Genomic DNA, 15,534 nt, shown 5'->3' with positions numbered 1-15,534 from the left:
AATCTCAATTCTTCTGGAGTGAATATATACAGATCCCAAGAAAGCAAAATATAAAAAAATACAGCGCCAAATTGACCGGAAGAAACTAGAAGGGAAAGAAAAAGACGCTTACATCTGCGAGAAGTATTCATCAAAGTTGTCCTCCGCGACCTTGGTGCAGTCAAAGCCGTAGATCTCGCGCTGGACATCGGCATCGGCCCACTTATCGGGGACAGGGCCCTTGCCCTGACGCAGAGCGGCGAACTGACGATCACGCTCCTCCTTCGCGGCACCGTCACCCAGGTGCAGGGCACGGCCAGACGCAGAGGCCATATCAACCAAGGCCTCGGCGCGGCTCTTGCGGACCTTCTCGTAGACGCGGAGAGCCTTGTTAATCGACTCGGGGGTTGTGTCGGGGAGACGGGCGAGAACAACGCCCAGAACGGCACCGTCCTCAATAGCCTGGGCGGCACCCTGGGCTAGGTGGGGAAGAGTAGGGTGGCAGGCGTCGCCGACCAGAGCAACAGACTCGTGCACCCATGTAGGGAGCGGGTCGTGGACGCGCAGCTTCCACTCGCAGACCTCACCGTCGGGGACGTAGTTGAGCATCCGCTGGACCATGGGGCAGAAGTCGGAGAAGACGCTCATCATAGCGGGCTTCGAGCCCTTGGTCGTGTAGGTGGCATTTGTCGCAGCGGCGAAGTTGGTGTCCGGCTGCGTGGTGGACAAGTTGTAGATGGTGTTGTTGGAGACTGCGTAGGCGATGATGTGCCGCTTCTCGCCAATCCAGCGGGTCACTCGCGTGCTGTTGATCAGAGCCAGCAGCTCCGGGTCGTCCTTGATTTGGTCCTTGTGAATCATGATTCGGTAGGCGGCCTGGTTGGTGTCCTTGACGCCGACGTTGACGTTGAGGCGCTTCAGCATCGCCACACGGGTGTTGCTCTTGATTCCGTCGGCACCCAGGAGCACATCTGCCTCGACCTTGTGGGGCTTCTCGGCCTCATTACGGGGCACGGCCGTGAATGATGGCTTCTGGCCGAATTCCACGTCCTCGGCCGTGATGCCAAAGTGGAACTTGATGCTTGGCTGGCTCAGGCATCCCTGGTACAGGCCGTTGGCTAGCGATGCTCGGTGGCCTACCATGTGTGGGTAGCCGTAAGTTTCCTTGATGTACTGCAGCTCAACGTGCGCCAGCTCCTTGTCCGTGGCGCCCTCTGTAAATGAAAGTTAGGCATGAACGCGTGGTGCTGATTAAATCTACAACATACCTCGCACGGAAGTGTCTCCAATGTTCACGGCCTCAGCTTCAATGCCCTTCCAGACACCAAGCTTGTCCAGCACGCGCGCCATGTTCGGCGCCAATTGGATACCGGCGCCCACGAAACCGAGGTTTGTGGCATTCTCATAGATGTGAATATTCTTAAAGCCGCGCTGGGCCAGGGCAAGAGCGGTGGTCAAGCCGCCCATGCCGGCGCCCAAAATGGCAATCTGCAAATCCTGGGGAGTCTTCGCCATGGTGTCGGAGATAAGATGCGGGAGGGGATTCGGTGGGGAGAGAGAGAACAAGATCGTGAAGGGAAGAGAAACGAAAGAGAGAAAGTAGAAATTTCAGAAGAAATAAGAAATGGCAACCCGGCAGATCTAGACTATTCCCACTCCGACGCAGTTCGCGGAGCCATGTTGCCATCAAATCAACCGTGTTTTCGGTCTGATGCGGGCGGCAGAGACTTTTTCCCTCTCCCACATTCACCCCACATTCGCACTGGTCGAGGGGCTCGGTGGGGCGACCGTTGTCATCAGCCCTGCTTGGACTTTATCCGCTGCAATAACTAAGCGCCCGCAGAGTGAAGGTGCCAGGGAGAAATTCTTACCAGGTCTTCGATGGCGCTGTCATATCCCATCCAATCAGTGGCGCGGGATGCTTCAGGTTCGCTGAGGGAGGTTGCCATGCCTGCTGTCGATGATTCCGTGTCCGCTCTTCGTCCTTTCTGTCCTGCAACTTGTTCGATTTTCCACCGAAGACCCCAAGCTTCCCCACATTCGTCGGGGGAGAAATCTGATTCCTGTACGGTTGGAAAATTGCCGAGTGGATAGGGTTGTGTGCTATCATCGTCAGAGAGATCAATTCATGCCGGTTACGTCTGCGGACAGCATTTAGCAGCATAGTCAATCAGATGAAATCCTTGAGAGAGATGTGCAGACACAGAGAGCAGTGATATTGCGTAAACACGTTCTCTACTACAGAACGACATCACTACTTGATATCTCCTCTACATCCAGGCCCGCTAGAATCTCTTCAAGACACCAGAGCACGGCCTCACAATGTTCCATTGCCAAAGCACATGTGACTCGAGTTGTCTGCATAATGAACCACTTCCGCATCGGACCAGGCTTGGATAACCTAGTCCCAATGGCAAGACACCAGATGAGAGCTCCGGGAAGTGGGCCCCAGAATCCATCGATATCTGTCTGTCGAAGAAGAGACTGTAGCTCACAGATGGCATATGGTATATTAGTAGAGTCGGTTTTATCAGAAGCAAAACTGGAGCAGGCAAATAGAAGACCGGCGGTGAGAACAGCCTGCATCCGAGGGTCAGTGTTCTGGAGCGAGCTGGTTTCCGCAGACTGCCGCGTAGTAACCAGGAAGTCATAAATGTCTGCTAGATGCGTCGAGGACTGACGGGAACCGTGGGTATCATTTGAATAGGGTTGCCATTGTCGTGAGAGCCGAACCATTTGGTAAACGTCACCCAGGATATTCAGAACATCATGAGATCTTCGTGACTCAGCGGTATCGTCTGATACCCGTCCAAATGTAAAGACTCTGAGATCCAAAGGATGGGAGAAAAGTGACTGCATGCTCTTTGATATCGGGTGGCCGTCATAGTATGTACCGAGTTGTGCTACTTTTTGCAGTAGTTCAATCCTGTTCGACATCAATATGAGCATAAAATCACCTACGTAGTATAGGTACAGAATGGGCAGTGCATACACTAGGAGACTATTTCTCAGGTGGCCCTCAAATCCCAAATTCTCAGGGCCGCCACGTATACTGACAATTGCTTCTACGCCTTTCTTATCCGTAAGGAAGGCACTTTCGTCTCCATTTACCAGCTGCAAGACAGTAAAATTAGCATGTATCAATTGAATTTGCTAGGGGATAGTTGTTACATCAAATAGAAGGACTGCAATCATGGCTGCGATATTAGAATCACCACACCCTTCCTCTAGATTATCAAATGATGTATTCAGCAAATTCCGCGTAATAGTAAGCTGTTGGCGAGTCAGATCACTAGTTTCTCCAGTGGTGCTGATATCATCCCATGCAGAGGCATTTAATATCTTCGAGCTCATGAGTGGCAAGTGCGTGACCGCAGCATAGATGATGGTTGAGAAGCAAGGATGGATGCGGTGGCTATAATTAACATAGCGATACATGACTTGATTTAGAACATCAGTACTCACGTCGGAGGATGCTGATGGTTGAATCCTTACACTCATGCATTCTTTGGTAAGCTGTAACCGAAGGGAACAATTGGGTAGAGTCTACGTGGAAGTGGATCTCGCTAGGCAACCCTCTAGGGGTTTGCTTGGTCAGAACCTGGGAATTCCTATCTCCGCGAGTCTGAGGAATCGTAGATTTTGCATATTGGTGGCGTTGCTGGTGATGTCGCTTCGCCAGCTGTGACCGCACTTGGCTGATACGTTGGCCATTGCCTTCCTGTGGGTTGCCCGTGATGACGACAAAAGACGTGCCATTGGCCTTGTTGGGCATTTCCGAGTTCTGAGGGAAAGGTTTAGTTGAAAGGCGATACTTCAAACGGAAGATGCACTAAAATAGCAGATCTGACAAGTGAAGATAACGCTCAGGTAAGCCTGGGTGTCTTAGTGCAGTTTCCTCATGTGGTTTAGCCCGAACCCGTATCGACCCACTCATATCCGGATTTGGAAGTGAGTGAGATAGGGTCACCTGTTTAAAAATGTAGAGTGCACTAACATAGAGTCGGTGGCGCCTTTTATTGAGACGAATTGTTGACAACATAGCAGAGGCTGACCTTAGTGTACTTTCCCAATGTGGTTTAGTGGCCATCTCTCACTCTATCGGCATCACAAATTTGACGTCGTAGGCCTCGAGTTCTGCTCAAGATGTGAGAGTTACTACTCTACTGGTTATTATTTAAAGACGGTTGGAGACCGCACTGATGAAGGGTGCAGGCCGTTTTACTTTTCCTTCGAAGATCTTGGAGTTGAGCAAAAGTATAGTTTTCACCTAGGAAATATATTTCACCACCGCTGAAGATGTTCGACACTCAAACTGTCTGGTTCGGCAAGTAACATTCCACAATATAATGCTGACTTATCTAACCAATTCCAAGCAGTAACCGGTTGCTCCTCAGGCTTAGGAAAGTCTTTTGCAGAGACCATCCACGCCGCCGGCCACCGCATCGTCGCCACAGCTCGCAGCCTCGAGTCGCTCACGTACCTGCCCGATGAACCAAACGTGCTGAAGATCCAATTGGACGTGACCTCCCAACAAGATATAGCCACTGCATTTGCAAGCGCCGCTGAGAAATTCGGTCAGATCAATGTTGTTATTAACAACGCCGGGTATGGCCTTATGGGAGATATGGAAGCAATCTCCGAAGAGGAAGCACGCTGCCAACTCGAGACGAACTTCTGGGGACCAGTTCATGCCACCAAAGAGGCCCTTCGCATCTTTCGCGAAGTCAACCCGCGCGGACGTGGTGGCACTGTTGTCCAGATATCATCGATGGGGGGATGGATAGCTTTCCCGGGCACCTCCTTTTACCATGCCAGGTACGAACACTACGTTAGAATTTCAAAAGGGAGCATTTTCTAATGAAATTAACAGCAAATTTGCCCTAGAGGGATTCACAGAGTCAGTTGCCAAAGAGATGGATCCAGCATGGAACATCCGTTTCCTAATAGTTGCCCCAGGGGGTGTGCGCACGAATTTCATAGGGTCGAGCAAGAGACTGGCCCCTCGACATCCAGCCTATGGTTCTTCCACTGGACCGTTCAGCCAGGTGCTCAACTATCTCGCCGAACCTGAAGCTCCCCTCACTTGGGCCGACCCTGCTATCTGCGCGGGGCTGCTCTTCAGGACCGTCATGCAACAGCATGTTCGATCGCTGCCTACGCGTTTGCTGATGGGGGCGGAGACAATTCCCTTGATTAGGGCTGACATTGAAAAGACACTGAAGGAAATGGATGCATGGAAGGAAGAGTCCATGCGGTGTTCTCCTGCTGGAGGTGCACGGTTTATGAGCTTCGACGGATAACCGATCCTGGAAACAACAACAATAATGTCTGACCGAAACCTGGAGATGGATTGGGTTTAGCTGGTTATTATTAGAAGCTTTAGAATGCAGAGAAAATCCAACAGTTGTTAAATACAGTTTTCCATTTGAGGACAGAGTTATGGCCGTGCCAAGAGCATGGGCCCGAATGTTGTTGCCTCTGATGGAGTACTCTTTTCGCATCTGGAATGCGCATGCGGCAAACCGACACTTTAGAGCCAGATTAACCGATTTCCCTACAACGGCTGATTTGCGCAATGATCTGAATGATCTCCTTTTTTATCTTTCCATTCAACCCTTTCCAGACCTTCCAGAGCTCTGTCAAGGTTTCTCCCGACCCGTTCATGGATTTTCCCCGAGGACCCATGATGTTGCCCAGAGGCCCTCCAATGACAGTGCAGGCATCAGGAGAACTGACCGCCGAGTTGGAAGTTTCACAGACCTCCGCGTGCTCCACATCCAGGGGAATTGGGCCTGAAAATCAATCCACCAGCGATCATATTATTCGTTGCGTGATTGCTGCTATTTGCAACGCGATACGGACCAGGTGAATAGAATTCAATAACGGCATACTACTGTATGTAACGATAGCTTTTGCCTGGGGAATCAAAAAATACCCCTGAACACCCTGTCAGCCCTGGCGATATTAAGCAGACAATGACGCAATCATTTCCAACAGAGCCTTAGTTATTCCTGAGCATTCCTCCCCGCCATCCTTCCACCTCGCTAACCCTGGGACTACCGGGCGTTAGCCCCGGAAGAGATTACAATCAGCGAGCATGGCAGCCGTCCTAACGGGATGTGGGGACCACACGTTCATCCTAAACCTGCATGAGGCGGTTAAACCGTCGATCCCTAGCGACCCTAGCACTGACATCCGCAAACTATTGGTCGCAATTCGCGCTAATGGGGGTACTCCTGCCGATCTCAGGGCCAAAAGTGGGCTATGTCTGGGGGGTAAAAACACCTGCCGCCTCGGTTCAGAATTGGTTCGTGAGGGTCTTACCGCTCAGGGTCAGTTCAGGGTCAGTTCTCCACCGGGTCTGTCTATCATGTTTTGGTCCCTGAACAACGGCTCAATCGAACGGCCTTTTGAAAATGGCTTTTAAAGTGTCGGGAACTGATAACCCCTGAGATGCTCCTGTCAGTGGAGATGCTCAACGCCTTCCCCATTATGGTGCCAGCCGGGGGATAGATCTGCAGAGTGGCTAATGAAGATGGACTTCTAGGAAGCTTATGGACGCGCTACCATGCGGTAGATGGGTCCAAACACCCCATGTCGGTGCTCTCCCTAGCCACTGAGAGCGCGGCCAAGACGACAAGGGCACCAGGTTCCCCGTCCTCTGCTCCATCAGACTATTGCGGCGGAGCCCGTCCGCACCGTTGCTCACCTGCTTTTTCGGGGGCAGACCCGTCGCCACGACGTCAATCAGCGTAAACGAGGCTTGGAAGCAGGTGAGTAATAATCTCCTGAGAAATGGGGTTCGTATATAACGTGTGCCCCCTGGCATTTCCCACTATCCTTTCTCCAAGAACCTCTCTTCGTCGTCTTTCCTTACCACAAGTCATTCTTTACTTTTCGGTTTAATACCCGTCCATTCATTCATACAAAGCAACAGTCGTTCTCTGCAATAATGAAGACCTTCGCCATCTCCGCCGCCCTGCTGGCGTCCACCGCCGTGGCTATGCCCACTCCCTCCCGGACTCGCTCCGTTGGCAGCCTGGTTCCTTGCCTCCAGAAGGAGCTCATTCCCTCCGGCGGCCTCCCCACCGGTGTCCTGAGCTGCATTGAGTCTGCTGTGCCCTCCGGTCTGCCCTCCGGCCTGCCCTCCGGCGGCCTGTCCAGCCTGGGCGGCCTCTCCAGCCTGACCAGCCTGACCAAGGACCTCCCCCTGCTGTCCGGCCTGGCCAACATTGCTGGTGGCTCCGACTCCGCTTCCGGCGGTGCCATCTCTGGCCTCCACAGCGTTCTGACCGTCACCCACACCCTGGACAGCGGTGAGGTCAAGAACCTCATGATTGAGCTTGAGGGCAAGTCCGCCCAGCTCCTGGCTGGTGCCCACCTCGGCAGCGTTGCCAACTCCATCGGCTCGGTCCTCCAGACCGCTCCCGTTGTCAGCCAGCTGAACCTTGCCGGTCAGGGTGAGGGTCTCCTGACCGTTGTTGACACCACCGGCTCCGCCCTGCTGGTCAAGCTGAACGACGAGACCTCCAAGCTCTTCAACTCCCTGGGTCTGTCTGATGTCTCCTCGCTCGTCGGTACCGTCATCGGCACCCTCGACGGCTTCCTGCAGAGCCTGAACCTGAAGCGCGACTCCCCTCTGTCCATCCTGTCCAACCTGCCCGTCGTCAGCAGCCTCACCGGCCTGATCAGCGAGGACGGCGTGACCTCCATCCTCTCCCAGACCGGCGAGACCCTCCCCCTCAAGCTCGACTCTGGCCTCCTCAGCAACGTCCTGAGCACCGTTGACCTCACCAACCTGGGTGACCTCTCCAACGTCCAGAACACCATTGGCTCCGTCGTCTCCAAGGCCGAGTCCATCCCCCAGCTGGCCCAGCAGCTCCCCGTCGCCGGTGAGGTTGAGGGTGTCTTCATGGGTGTCCTGTCCCAGGACGGTGGTGCTCTCCTCGTCAAGGTCGAGTCCGCCCTTGAGGGTCTCCTGTCCGGCCTTGGCCTCGGCACCCTCGGCTCCGCTGCCGGCTCCGTCATCAGCGAGGGTACCTCCACCGTCTCTGGTGCCGGTCTTCTGGGCTCCCTGTAAATAACTCATGTTATTATCCCTCTCACCATACAATCCCGCACTCAATACCCTCCCCCTTGACGGGATTTATCCTTCGCTTCTGTGATTCCTCTGTCTATCAAGCTGGCGGGACACTAGCCACCTGTCCCCCGACAAGCTGTTCGAACTAGCGCATGCGTCAATGACGAACACGAGGAATTCCTCTTAACTTTTTCTTCTGCTTCTCTGTCTGTATTCCCATTCATCCGTTTTTTCTAGAATTCGTCGAATATAGGTTTAATCCTGTATGGTGCAATTGACTGGGTGAATGCCACGCAATGACCTGAACTTACTATTAGTTATCTGCTATCTACATTGATGTTCTCATGTTTCCATCACCGATGCAGCTCGCCCCAGTAGCTTTCACCTTCGCCATCGTATGGATTGGATGCGTTCCTGCACTGTGGATGTTCGTAGTCCTCCACACTCCCCATCGGCCAGATGGGCACGACGCAGATCTCGTTATCTGCGCAGCCACGACATTCCTTCCATGTGGTCCAGGCCAGATAGTCGGCAAGCACTTGGATCTTCTCGACAGCTAGTTTCAAGTCCCGTGTTTCCCATACACCTAACAAAGCCCCACAAGTAGTCCGTGCAACACTCTGCACGGCTCGCGCAGCTAACGTTGACATATCAGCCCGAAGCGGCATCGAGTGCATGGCACAGCGATCAACTTCGAGCTCGGTGTTACGATCCCCGTAGTCGATGAAAGGAGCAAGCAGTCGCTCGATCTCGATATGGAGATCCTCAATGCTGACGATCTTGCCCGACACGTAGTATGACAGCTCGTTGCTATACCGGGTAACAAGCATATCCACCGTTGTTTGCCAATTCCACGAAGGGTCTGCGGCTTCGTGGTTCAAAATCAGACTGGTTAGGTCCTGGCGGATGGAATCCAGTTCCGACTGGGAGAGACCCGTCAGTCGTGGCAAGGTTGAGTTTGATGGAAATAGGTCTACGTCGTATGCGAAGGCAGTCACGAAGTTGTCGTAGTTCAATGATACACGGCTGCCTCCAATGCCATGGTACCGGTCCGCGATGGCGCGCATCCAGGTCGCGGAGCCGGGTGGACCGCCAGGCCTAGGGCCTTTCCTCTTTTTACCGTCGTCGGCCCTTGGACCGGAGTGTTCATTGTGTTCGGGACCGTGCCTGCCTTCGTCTCCTTCCCTTGACCTGGACTTGACCTGGGTGATGCGCACGGGAATGAGGTCGCGCTCGAAAGCACACAAGATAACCTCGAACCCTGCCTCCATACGGAGCACGCCATCAATACGACCCTCCCAAGTATTCTGCGCCAGCTCACATGCTAGTCTAGCCCGCTCGCCTTCCGAGCCTGGTCCTGGACCTGGCTTTCTGGGGACATCCTTGAGAGAGCCGTTGAAAAGAAGCACATCTTGGGAGTCAAGAGTCCCCTTCGCTGTCTTTCCAGCAGACATTCCATCGATGTACAAAAGACGGAGATCCTTGGCTGCTGCGTAGGTGTGTAGATAGCCTGCACCCTCTTCGGCGACGTCTTCAGCTTCGGGGCCGGTACGTCTCTCATCCGACCCTGCATGATGGGGCTCCCGCCGACGAAGTTCTTGGCGATGACTCGGGCTATCATTATTCTCATCATAATTATCATATTTTGGTGGGGGACCACGAGGCGGAGGTCCATGCATCCCAGCGAAGACCATTGCATGTTCGGGCTCAAAAGCGAGCCACTCGGTCCCGATTATGGGAGTCGACTTGTCGGTCCCATGGAAGAACTGCGTGCCTGCAGGGACACTAGCAAGAAAGAAGGACATGCCATTGTGATGCAGCGAAGAGCCCCATTGGCGCATGGATGCGTGGATGGCGTTGAAGATGTGATTTGCATTGTGGGGCGTTGAGTGCTCAGCCGTGGTGAATGTCAATATGCCGAGCAGGCAGCTCAGCTGGAAGAGAGACCACATTATCGAACATGAGCAGATGATGATGAAAAGAGAGGAATTTCCGTCCGATCAAAATGGGTGAGTGTGTACAGACGCGTCATCTACGTCAGCCCATCTTAGGGCTAAACTGTATTGAGATTAGGACTGATTCTCTTAGATCCTTATCTGATCAACTTCCCGCTAACGTCACCCGTTCAACCATGCGGCCTCTTACACCCCATGCCACAACCCGCAGTCTATCGACACAATCCCCCTCGAGATCTCGTAATCTGCTACTCACATTCGACGCCTTCGATACCCTTTTCTACCCACACCCTCCAGTACCAGAGCAATATGCCGCCGTCGCGCATGAATTCGGTCTATCGCGCACAGCAGTCACACCAGCTAGCGTTCTAGCCAGCTTCAAAGATGCTTTCCGTGCACAATGCAAACAATATCCGAACTACGGCCGCGCCAATGTTCTGCGCGGCGCGTACAATGGTCCACGGCAGTGGTGGGGCGAGGTGATCCGGAGGACATTCACACGGATCATTCAAGAGCAAAACGCGGATACCAACAACCACAACCACGACGAGCCACTTCCAGCTGGACTGGAAGATGCTCTCCTGGAACGATTTGAGGGCGCCCAGGGGTACGCGCTGTACGGCGACGTGGCGCCGTTCCTGGCGCGGATGCGCACAATCAGACACGCGGCCTCGCGGCCATTTAACCGGGTAGTTCTTGGCGTTATCTCCAACTCGGATGATCGCGTCCCTGCTGTGCTGAAGGCGCTGGGTGTACGGGTCGGTGCTATGCGCGCGGATCAAGATCGCGAGAGCCTTGCGTTGCCTGGTTTTGAGTACAGGGGGGTTGGCTCGCGTTCAGGAGATGAGAAGAGATTCTCTGATCCGGATCCTGATCTTGACATTGTTGTTACTAGCTACGAGGCTGGCGAGGAAAAGCCATCGAGGGTTATCTTTGATGTTGCTAGGCGGCAGGCGGGTTTGTTGGCAAGTGCCCGTTCAAAGAGTTCTGTATCTCCAGATGCGGGAGCAGAGGATAATTGGGTGTGTATTCATGTCGGAGACGATTACCGGAAGGACTACTGTGGTGCGAAGGATGCAGGTTGGGACTCTTATTTGCTCCCTCGCCGAGAAGGGCAAGGCCATCCTGATGCGAAGGCTTTACGCTCGCTGATGGATTTGATTGGGGCGTTGAAGGTGGAAGCCTAGTGTGTCGGATACTTTATACCCATTTGTGCTTGTATTCGAACATACGAAACAGCTAATATACAATCAGACCCCCTTTAAAATAAACTATCGCATTCTAGATGAATCCAATTCTCGGATAGATGGGAGACTTCACTAGGTACCAACTCTCAATTTATTCAAAACTCCTAATACCCAGTAACGAACGACATATCAACTACCCAAAACAGCAACGCCGTAACTAGCGCCAGCCGCGTACAAGACCCCATATTCGCCATCGGATATACAGATCATCCTCAGCCTCATTCATGCATTGTTCAATCCCACTGTCCCTTCCCAGCCAAGGCGCCCAGCCCGCCGCCAGCATGCTTGTTCAACAGCTTAGCGATGCTTGACCCCCCATTACGCTGCTGGAGCCTGAGCGCCTTCTCGCGCTCCCTCTCGCGCGCAGCGGTGTAAGAATTAACCGCGCCGCCCTTCTTCGGCCCCGCCGTGCCAGGCTTGGTCACGCGATGCGACGAGCTAGACGACTTGCTTGACGAGGAACTGGACGTGACGCGTCGCAGCAGTTGCGGAGGGCGGAAGCCAATGGGGCCGTCTTTGCCTCCTCCGCTGTGGAAGGCGAGCTTGGTGTTCGCCGCCTCTGAACCGGAGGCGGAGTTGGAGGATGCTTGTCGGAGGAGGGCTAGCCGATCAACGACGGGCCCGCGGGTACGGCGCGGGTGACTGGGTTTGGGGAAGTGGTCCGTAGTTTGCACTTCTGGTTCTTCAGTCTGGGCGTCGGCCCCTGCAGCGTCGTCGTTTTCTTCCGTGGTACCAGCGTCCTCGTCGAGGGACGCATCTTCGTGGAAGGAATCATAGTCGTGAGTCTCGGTTAGGAATGACAATGTCTCACGGATTTCTGCAAGCGAGGCGGGCTTCTTCGACGCTGCGGTGGCGGGGGTGCGACGCAGATGTGGCGGAGGCCGGTTGGTAGTGTCTTCGGCAGACTCCTCAAGAGGTCGCTTGCGCTTAGCAGTTTCCGTTGCAGGCACAGTCGACCGTTCCTCAGTGCGCACGTCTTGCGATGAATCCTCCTGAGAGTCGCCCTGTTTTTCGTCGAGGAAGTCCAGGTCGAAATCGAATGATTCCTCGCGGTCTTCGATCGCCTTGAAGAACGCAGCTTTCTTGGGGTTGTCGGCCAGTTCACCAACCTTGTCATCTGCAAGCAGAGCTCGACGCATCTTGGCAAACTCGCGCTGCTTCTCGCGCCGGCGGGCCTGGCGCTCATCATCGGAGTCGTCGAGGTCGAAGTCATCGTCAGCTCCGTGGCGACGACGCAGTGCTCCGGTGGTGATATCCCTCATGAGCTTAGCGACATCTTTTTCATCACGAGTGCGCTGGTGGACACTGTAGACTTGTTAGCTAGGATGTGTGTATTGACAGCAACAAAAGAGACGTACGCATTGAGGGCAGCAAGCTCCTTCTCATCAACGACTTCGCCGCTGTTGTCATTGATCATCCGGCGATCCTCAGCATTTTCCTCCGCATCTTCCTCGTCACTAGCACCTCCAATGCCAGCATATTCATCCTCAGATTCCTCGGCTGCTTCGTCGAAAATCTCCTTGGCCCTGCTGTTCTCCTTGTCATACGGCCCGGCCTTATTCTTGGTCTTGGCAGCCTTTTTCATGACGTTGAAAGCATTGGCATCGATTTCAAAGTCGCCTTCGTCATCTTCGGCAGCTTCAGCTGCACGTCCACGTCGAAGATGTCTAGCCTTGCGGTTCGCAATGGGCGAGTGGCCCTGGCCGATGAGGACCGTATCGACAGTCGATACTGGAGGAGTACCGTTGAAACGTTTCCTGGGATCAAAGGGTGAGAAGACGAAGCCTTCGTCCTGGGTTGGATCGGGCAGCTGCGAGAATCCAGAGATAGAGTACCGCGCAGGCGACTCAGATACCCGGGTGACATTTTGGCGGTAGTCTGCCATGAAGTCGGCCTCATCAGGTGGAGCTTGGCTATCTCGAACGAGAACTTCTGAATCGTCACGTCGAAGTTGAGGAACGGGTGGACCAGGGTCGGGGAGGGAGAAGGGAATCGTAGCAGAGCCTGGTTGGCTGTCGTTGTCTCCTAGAGTACCGGCAAAGGCCTGCGTGAGACCCATGGACATATTGTCGGAAGTCTCCAAGCCAGGAATTTTGGTTCGTGAAGCAGAATCAGCTGCAATGATGGGAGGTCTGACGGGTGTGGAAGGCGGCTCCCGCTGCGGTTGCTCGTCATCCTCGTCGTCGCTGAGCACGCGCGTTGGTCGCTTCCTCCGTTGTTTAGGGACATCGCTTTCTGCGGCGGAGAACTCGTCGCTCTCGTCCTCAGCTGCCTCATTCTCAATGAGACCTTCGTTGTTGCCAATCACGCTCGCAACATCATTCTCCTCGTCCTCATCGTCTTCATCCTCGCCAGCGCCATATCCCTCCTCGTCAGAGCCAGAAAGTACGAAATCATCGTCCTCATCCTCGTCCTCGTTGCCGTTTTGCTTTGATTCCTTATTCTCCTGCCGCGCGATGTCATCTGCCTCCTTCCGGGCCTTCGTCAGGAGATCCTCAACATCGTCTTCCATAGCCGCACGCTCCTCGACGGTCTCGATAACGACACCCTTCGCCCTCAATTCCTCGATGCGCTCCTGTCTACCCTTGGCAGCCTGCTGTCGTGCCTTCAAGAGGAGGCTAGCAGACAGTTCTGCGTTGTTCATGGACGCGGCCTGGCGCGTAGGGGAAGTCAAATGGGCCAAGGCCTTGAGTTTGATCATGGAGGCCGACTCTTCATTCTTCTTCTGGGACAGATTCTCAAATGCAGCGATCCGTCGACACTTGGCAGGCGATGTCACGACTTCTAAATCGTTGTCTGAATCATCCTCCGCTTGATGCTGCGCCAGTTGTTGCCGGGTAAACATGACGCGAATAGGCCGGTGGGTAAACTGGTAAGGTGCTTTCTTGGTCGAGGCTGACTGCGGTTCTGATTTGACTTTTTCGAGAGCTGGCTCCTTGGGTGCATCTGCCTTCTCTGCGTCCAGCTCCATGGCTTCTTCCAAATTAGGCAGATCAGGGGTCTCCTCAGACACCAAGGCCTCCATGTCAGCCGCGCCGGCAGTGACACGACCCAGAGCGGTTCTGCTACTGGTAGCTGGTTTCTCCTTGTCAGAAGGAGCGACAACCGGTGACGTCTGGGGTGTGTCGTTGTTCTTATGAGAACCCTCTCCATCAGAGGAAGGCTGCGATCCAGCGGTGGAGGATGAGTTGGCGGCAGCAGGTGCAGCTTCGGCGGGAGTCTCTGGCTGCATGAAGTTGAAGCGAGCGAAAAGGCTGTCCTTGGTGATCTTCTTTTTGGTTTGAGCCTGATGAGCCAATTGCATGTTTCGACTCATGCGCTGCGTCTCGGCCCTCATCTCCTGCAGAGCTTTTTTGCTGGCCTTGCGAGGCGGACGGGTTTGCTGGGTCAACTTCCTTGCGGATTCCGGATCCTCATCGGCGGCACTCTCTTCGCCAGACAGGATTTCCGAACTGAACTGCTCCATCTGTGCGCGTCGAGCGGCCTTCTTCTCAGCCTCGATCGTCTCCCGCTCTTCGCGTTCCTTGCGCTTTTGTGCGACGAGGGCGAGGAATCGAGCGTTTTTCTTGGAAGACTCCTTTGCCGAGTCATTGGCCGGGCTATCGGTGTTGTCTTGTGCCGAAACGAAGAGAGGGGACAATTCCCGTGTGGGCGACAGTGCTTGGGTCAACTCGTTCTCTGGCTGCGATGACTCTTCCAGACCGGTATTGTTTCTCCTTCTCGGTCCAGCCGCAGGGAGATCATCATCACTCGATTCATCCTCGAGAACAGGTTCTTCCTTCCTGGGTGTAGGTTTCTGAGCCTGCTCTCGTTCCGTCCGCAGAGCCTTGGACAATCGAGCAAAAGCCGATTCTTCGCCTTTCGACTCAGACGCGGCCCGATTCGTCGTGTTTCCTTGTAATCTCGCAGCCATACGACCTCTCGGCACGCCCACCTCGTCATCCTCATCTTCTTCGTCGGAAGACTGACGCGTCTCCTGGATGGTGTTGGTGCGCGCGAAATCAGGCTTGTTGAAAAAACTCCGTGACTTCGACGTGACAGGCTCGCCCTCGGAGTCACTGTCGAATGCAGCCATCATGGCCTTGATCTTCTGGCCTGGAGTGAGAATGTTAGGCGACCCGGCCGCCGAGGACGCGGAGCGCGTCGACCGCGGCGTGGAGGGGGTGGACATTTTGGAAGGTGTGCAGACAGTAGATTAGGGTATGAATTAGAGGAAAGAGGTCATCATGCACACAATTGAGGCAGACAGAAAATAGGAAGAGTATAGGAG

General features: G+C 54.2%; 7 protein-coding genes across 7 annotated transcripts; 3 read left to right on the top strand and 4 right to left on the bottom strand.

The window, feature by feature from the left end:
- Positions 1 to 108: 108 nt before the first annotated feature.
- On the bottom strand, positions 109 to 1,494 carry N7474_005630 (putative monooxygenase; the record flags this gene model as incomplete). The annotated part of the gene is made up of 2 exons (XM_057197045.1): positions 109 to 1,193; positions 1,248 to 1,494. 2 exons carry the CDS (start codon positions 1,492 to 1,494, stop codon positions 109 to 111), a joined length of 1,332 nt encoding a protein of 443 aa, XP_057054441.1.
- A 723-nt stretch (positions 1,495 to 2,217) lies between these two features.
- On the bottom strand, positions 2,218 to 2,838 carry N7474_005629 (uncharacterized protein; the record flags this gene model as incomplete). Its single annotated transcript, XM_057197044.1, has 1 exon — positions 2,218 to 2,838. The coding sequence occupies one exon, from the start codon at positions 2,836 to 2,838 to the stop codon at positions 2,218 to 2,220; it is 621 nt and encodes a 206-aa protein (XP_057054440.1).
- A 1,213-nt stretch (positions 2,839 to 4,051) lies between these two features.
- On the top strand, positions 4,052 to 5,282 carry N7474_005628 (NAD(P)-binding protein; the record flags this gene model as incomplete). The annotated part of the gene is made up of 3 exons (XM_057197043.1): positions 4,052 to 4,127; positions 4,356 to 4,797; positions 4,853 to 5,282. The coding sequence occupies 3 exons, from the start codon at positions 4,052 to 4,054 to the stop codon at positions 5,280 to 5,282; spliced, it is 948 nt and encodes a 315-aa protein (XP_057054439.1).
- Positions 5,283 to 6,934: 1,652 nt separating this feature from the next.
- N7474_005627 (uncharacterized protein) lies at positions 6,935 to 8,062 on the top strand (the record flags this gene model as incomplete). Its single annotated transcript, XM_057197042.1, has 1 exon — positions 6,935 to 8,062. The coding sequence occupies one exon, from the start codon at positions 6,935 to 6,937 to the stop codon at positions 8,060 to 8,062; it is 1,128 nt and encodes a 375-aa protein (XP_057054438.1).
- Positions 8,063 to 8,415: 353 nt separating this feature from the next.
- On the bottom strand, positions 8,416 to 10,014 carry N7474_005626 (uncharacterized protein; the record flags this gene model as incomplete). Its single annotated transcript, XM_057197041.1, has 1 exon — positions 8,416 to 10,014. One exon carries the CDS (start codon positions 10,012 to 10,014, stop codon positions 8,416 to 8,418), a length of 1,599 nt encoding a protein of 532 aa, XP_057054437.1.
- A 179-nt stretch (positions 10,015 to 10,193) lies between these two features.
- On the top strand, positions 10,194 to 11,204 carry N7474_005625 (uncharacterized protein; the record flags this gene model as incomplete). The annotated part of the gene is made up of 1 exon (XM_057197040.1): positions 10,194 to 11,204. One exon carries the CDS (start codon positions 10,194 to 10,196, stop codon positions 11,202 to 11,204), a length of 1,011 nt encoding a protein of 336 aa, XP_057054436.1.
- A 293-nt stretch (positions 11,205 to 11,497) lies between these two features.
- On the bottom strand, positions 11,498 to 15,435 carry N7474_005624 (uncharacterized protein; the record flags this gene model as incomplete). Its single annotated transcript, XM_057197039.1, has 2 exons — positions 11,498 to 12,569; positions 12,623 to 15,435. 2 exons carry the CDS (start codon positions 15,433 to 15,435, stop codon positions 11,498 to 11,500), a joined length of 3,885 nt encoding a protein of 1,294 aa, XP_057054435.1.
- Between the last annotated feature and the right edge of the window lie 99 nt (positions 15,436 to 15,534).

The sequence above is a fragment of the Penicillium riverlandense genome (assembly GCF_028828495.1).
Source record: "Penicillium riverlandense strain IBT 135883 chromosome Unknown utg000003l_segment0_segment0, whole genome shotgun sequence".
Classification (NCBI taxonomy): domain Eukaryota; kingdom Fungi; phylum Ascomycota; class Eurotiomycetes; order Eurotiales; family Aspergillaceae; genus Penicillium; species Penicillium riverlandense.
Note: the sequence above shows the minus strand (reverse complement) of the source record. Positions and strands in the feature narration are given on the sequence as shown.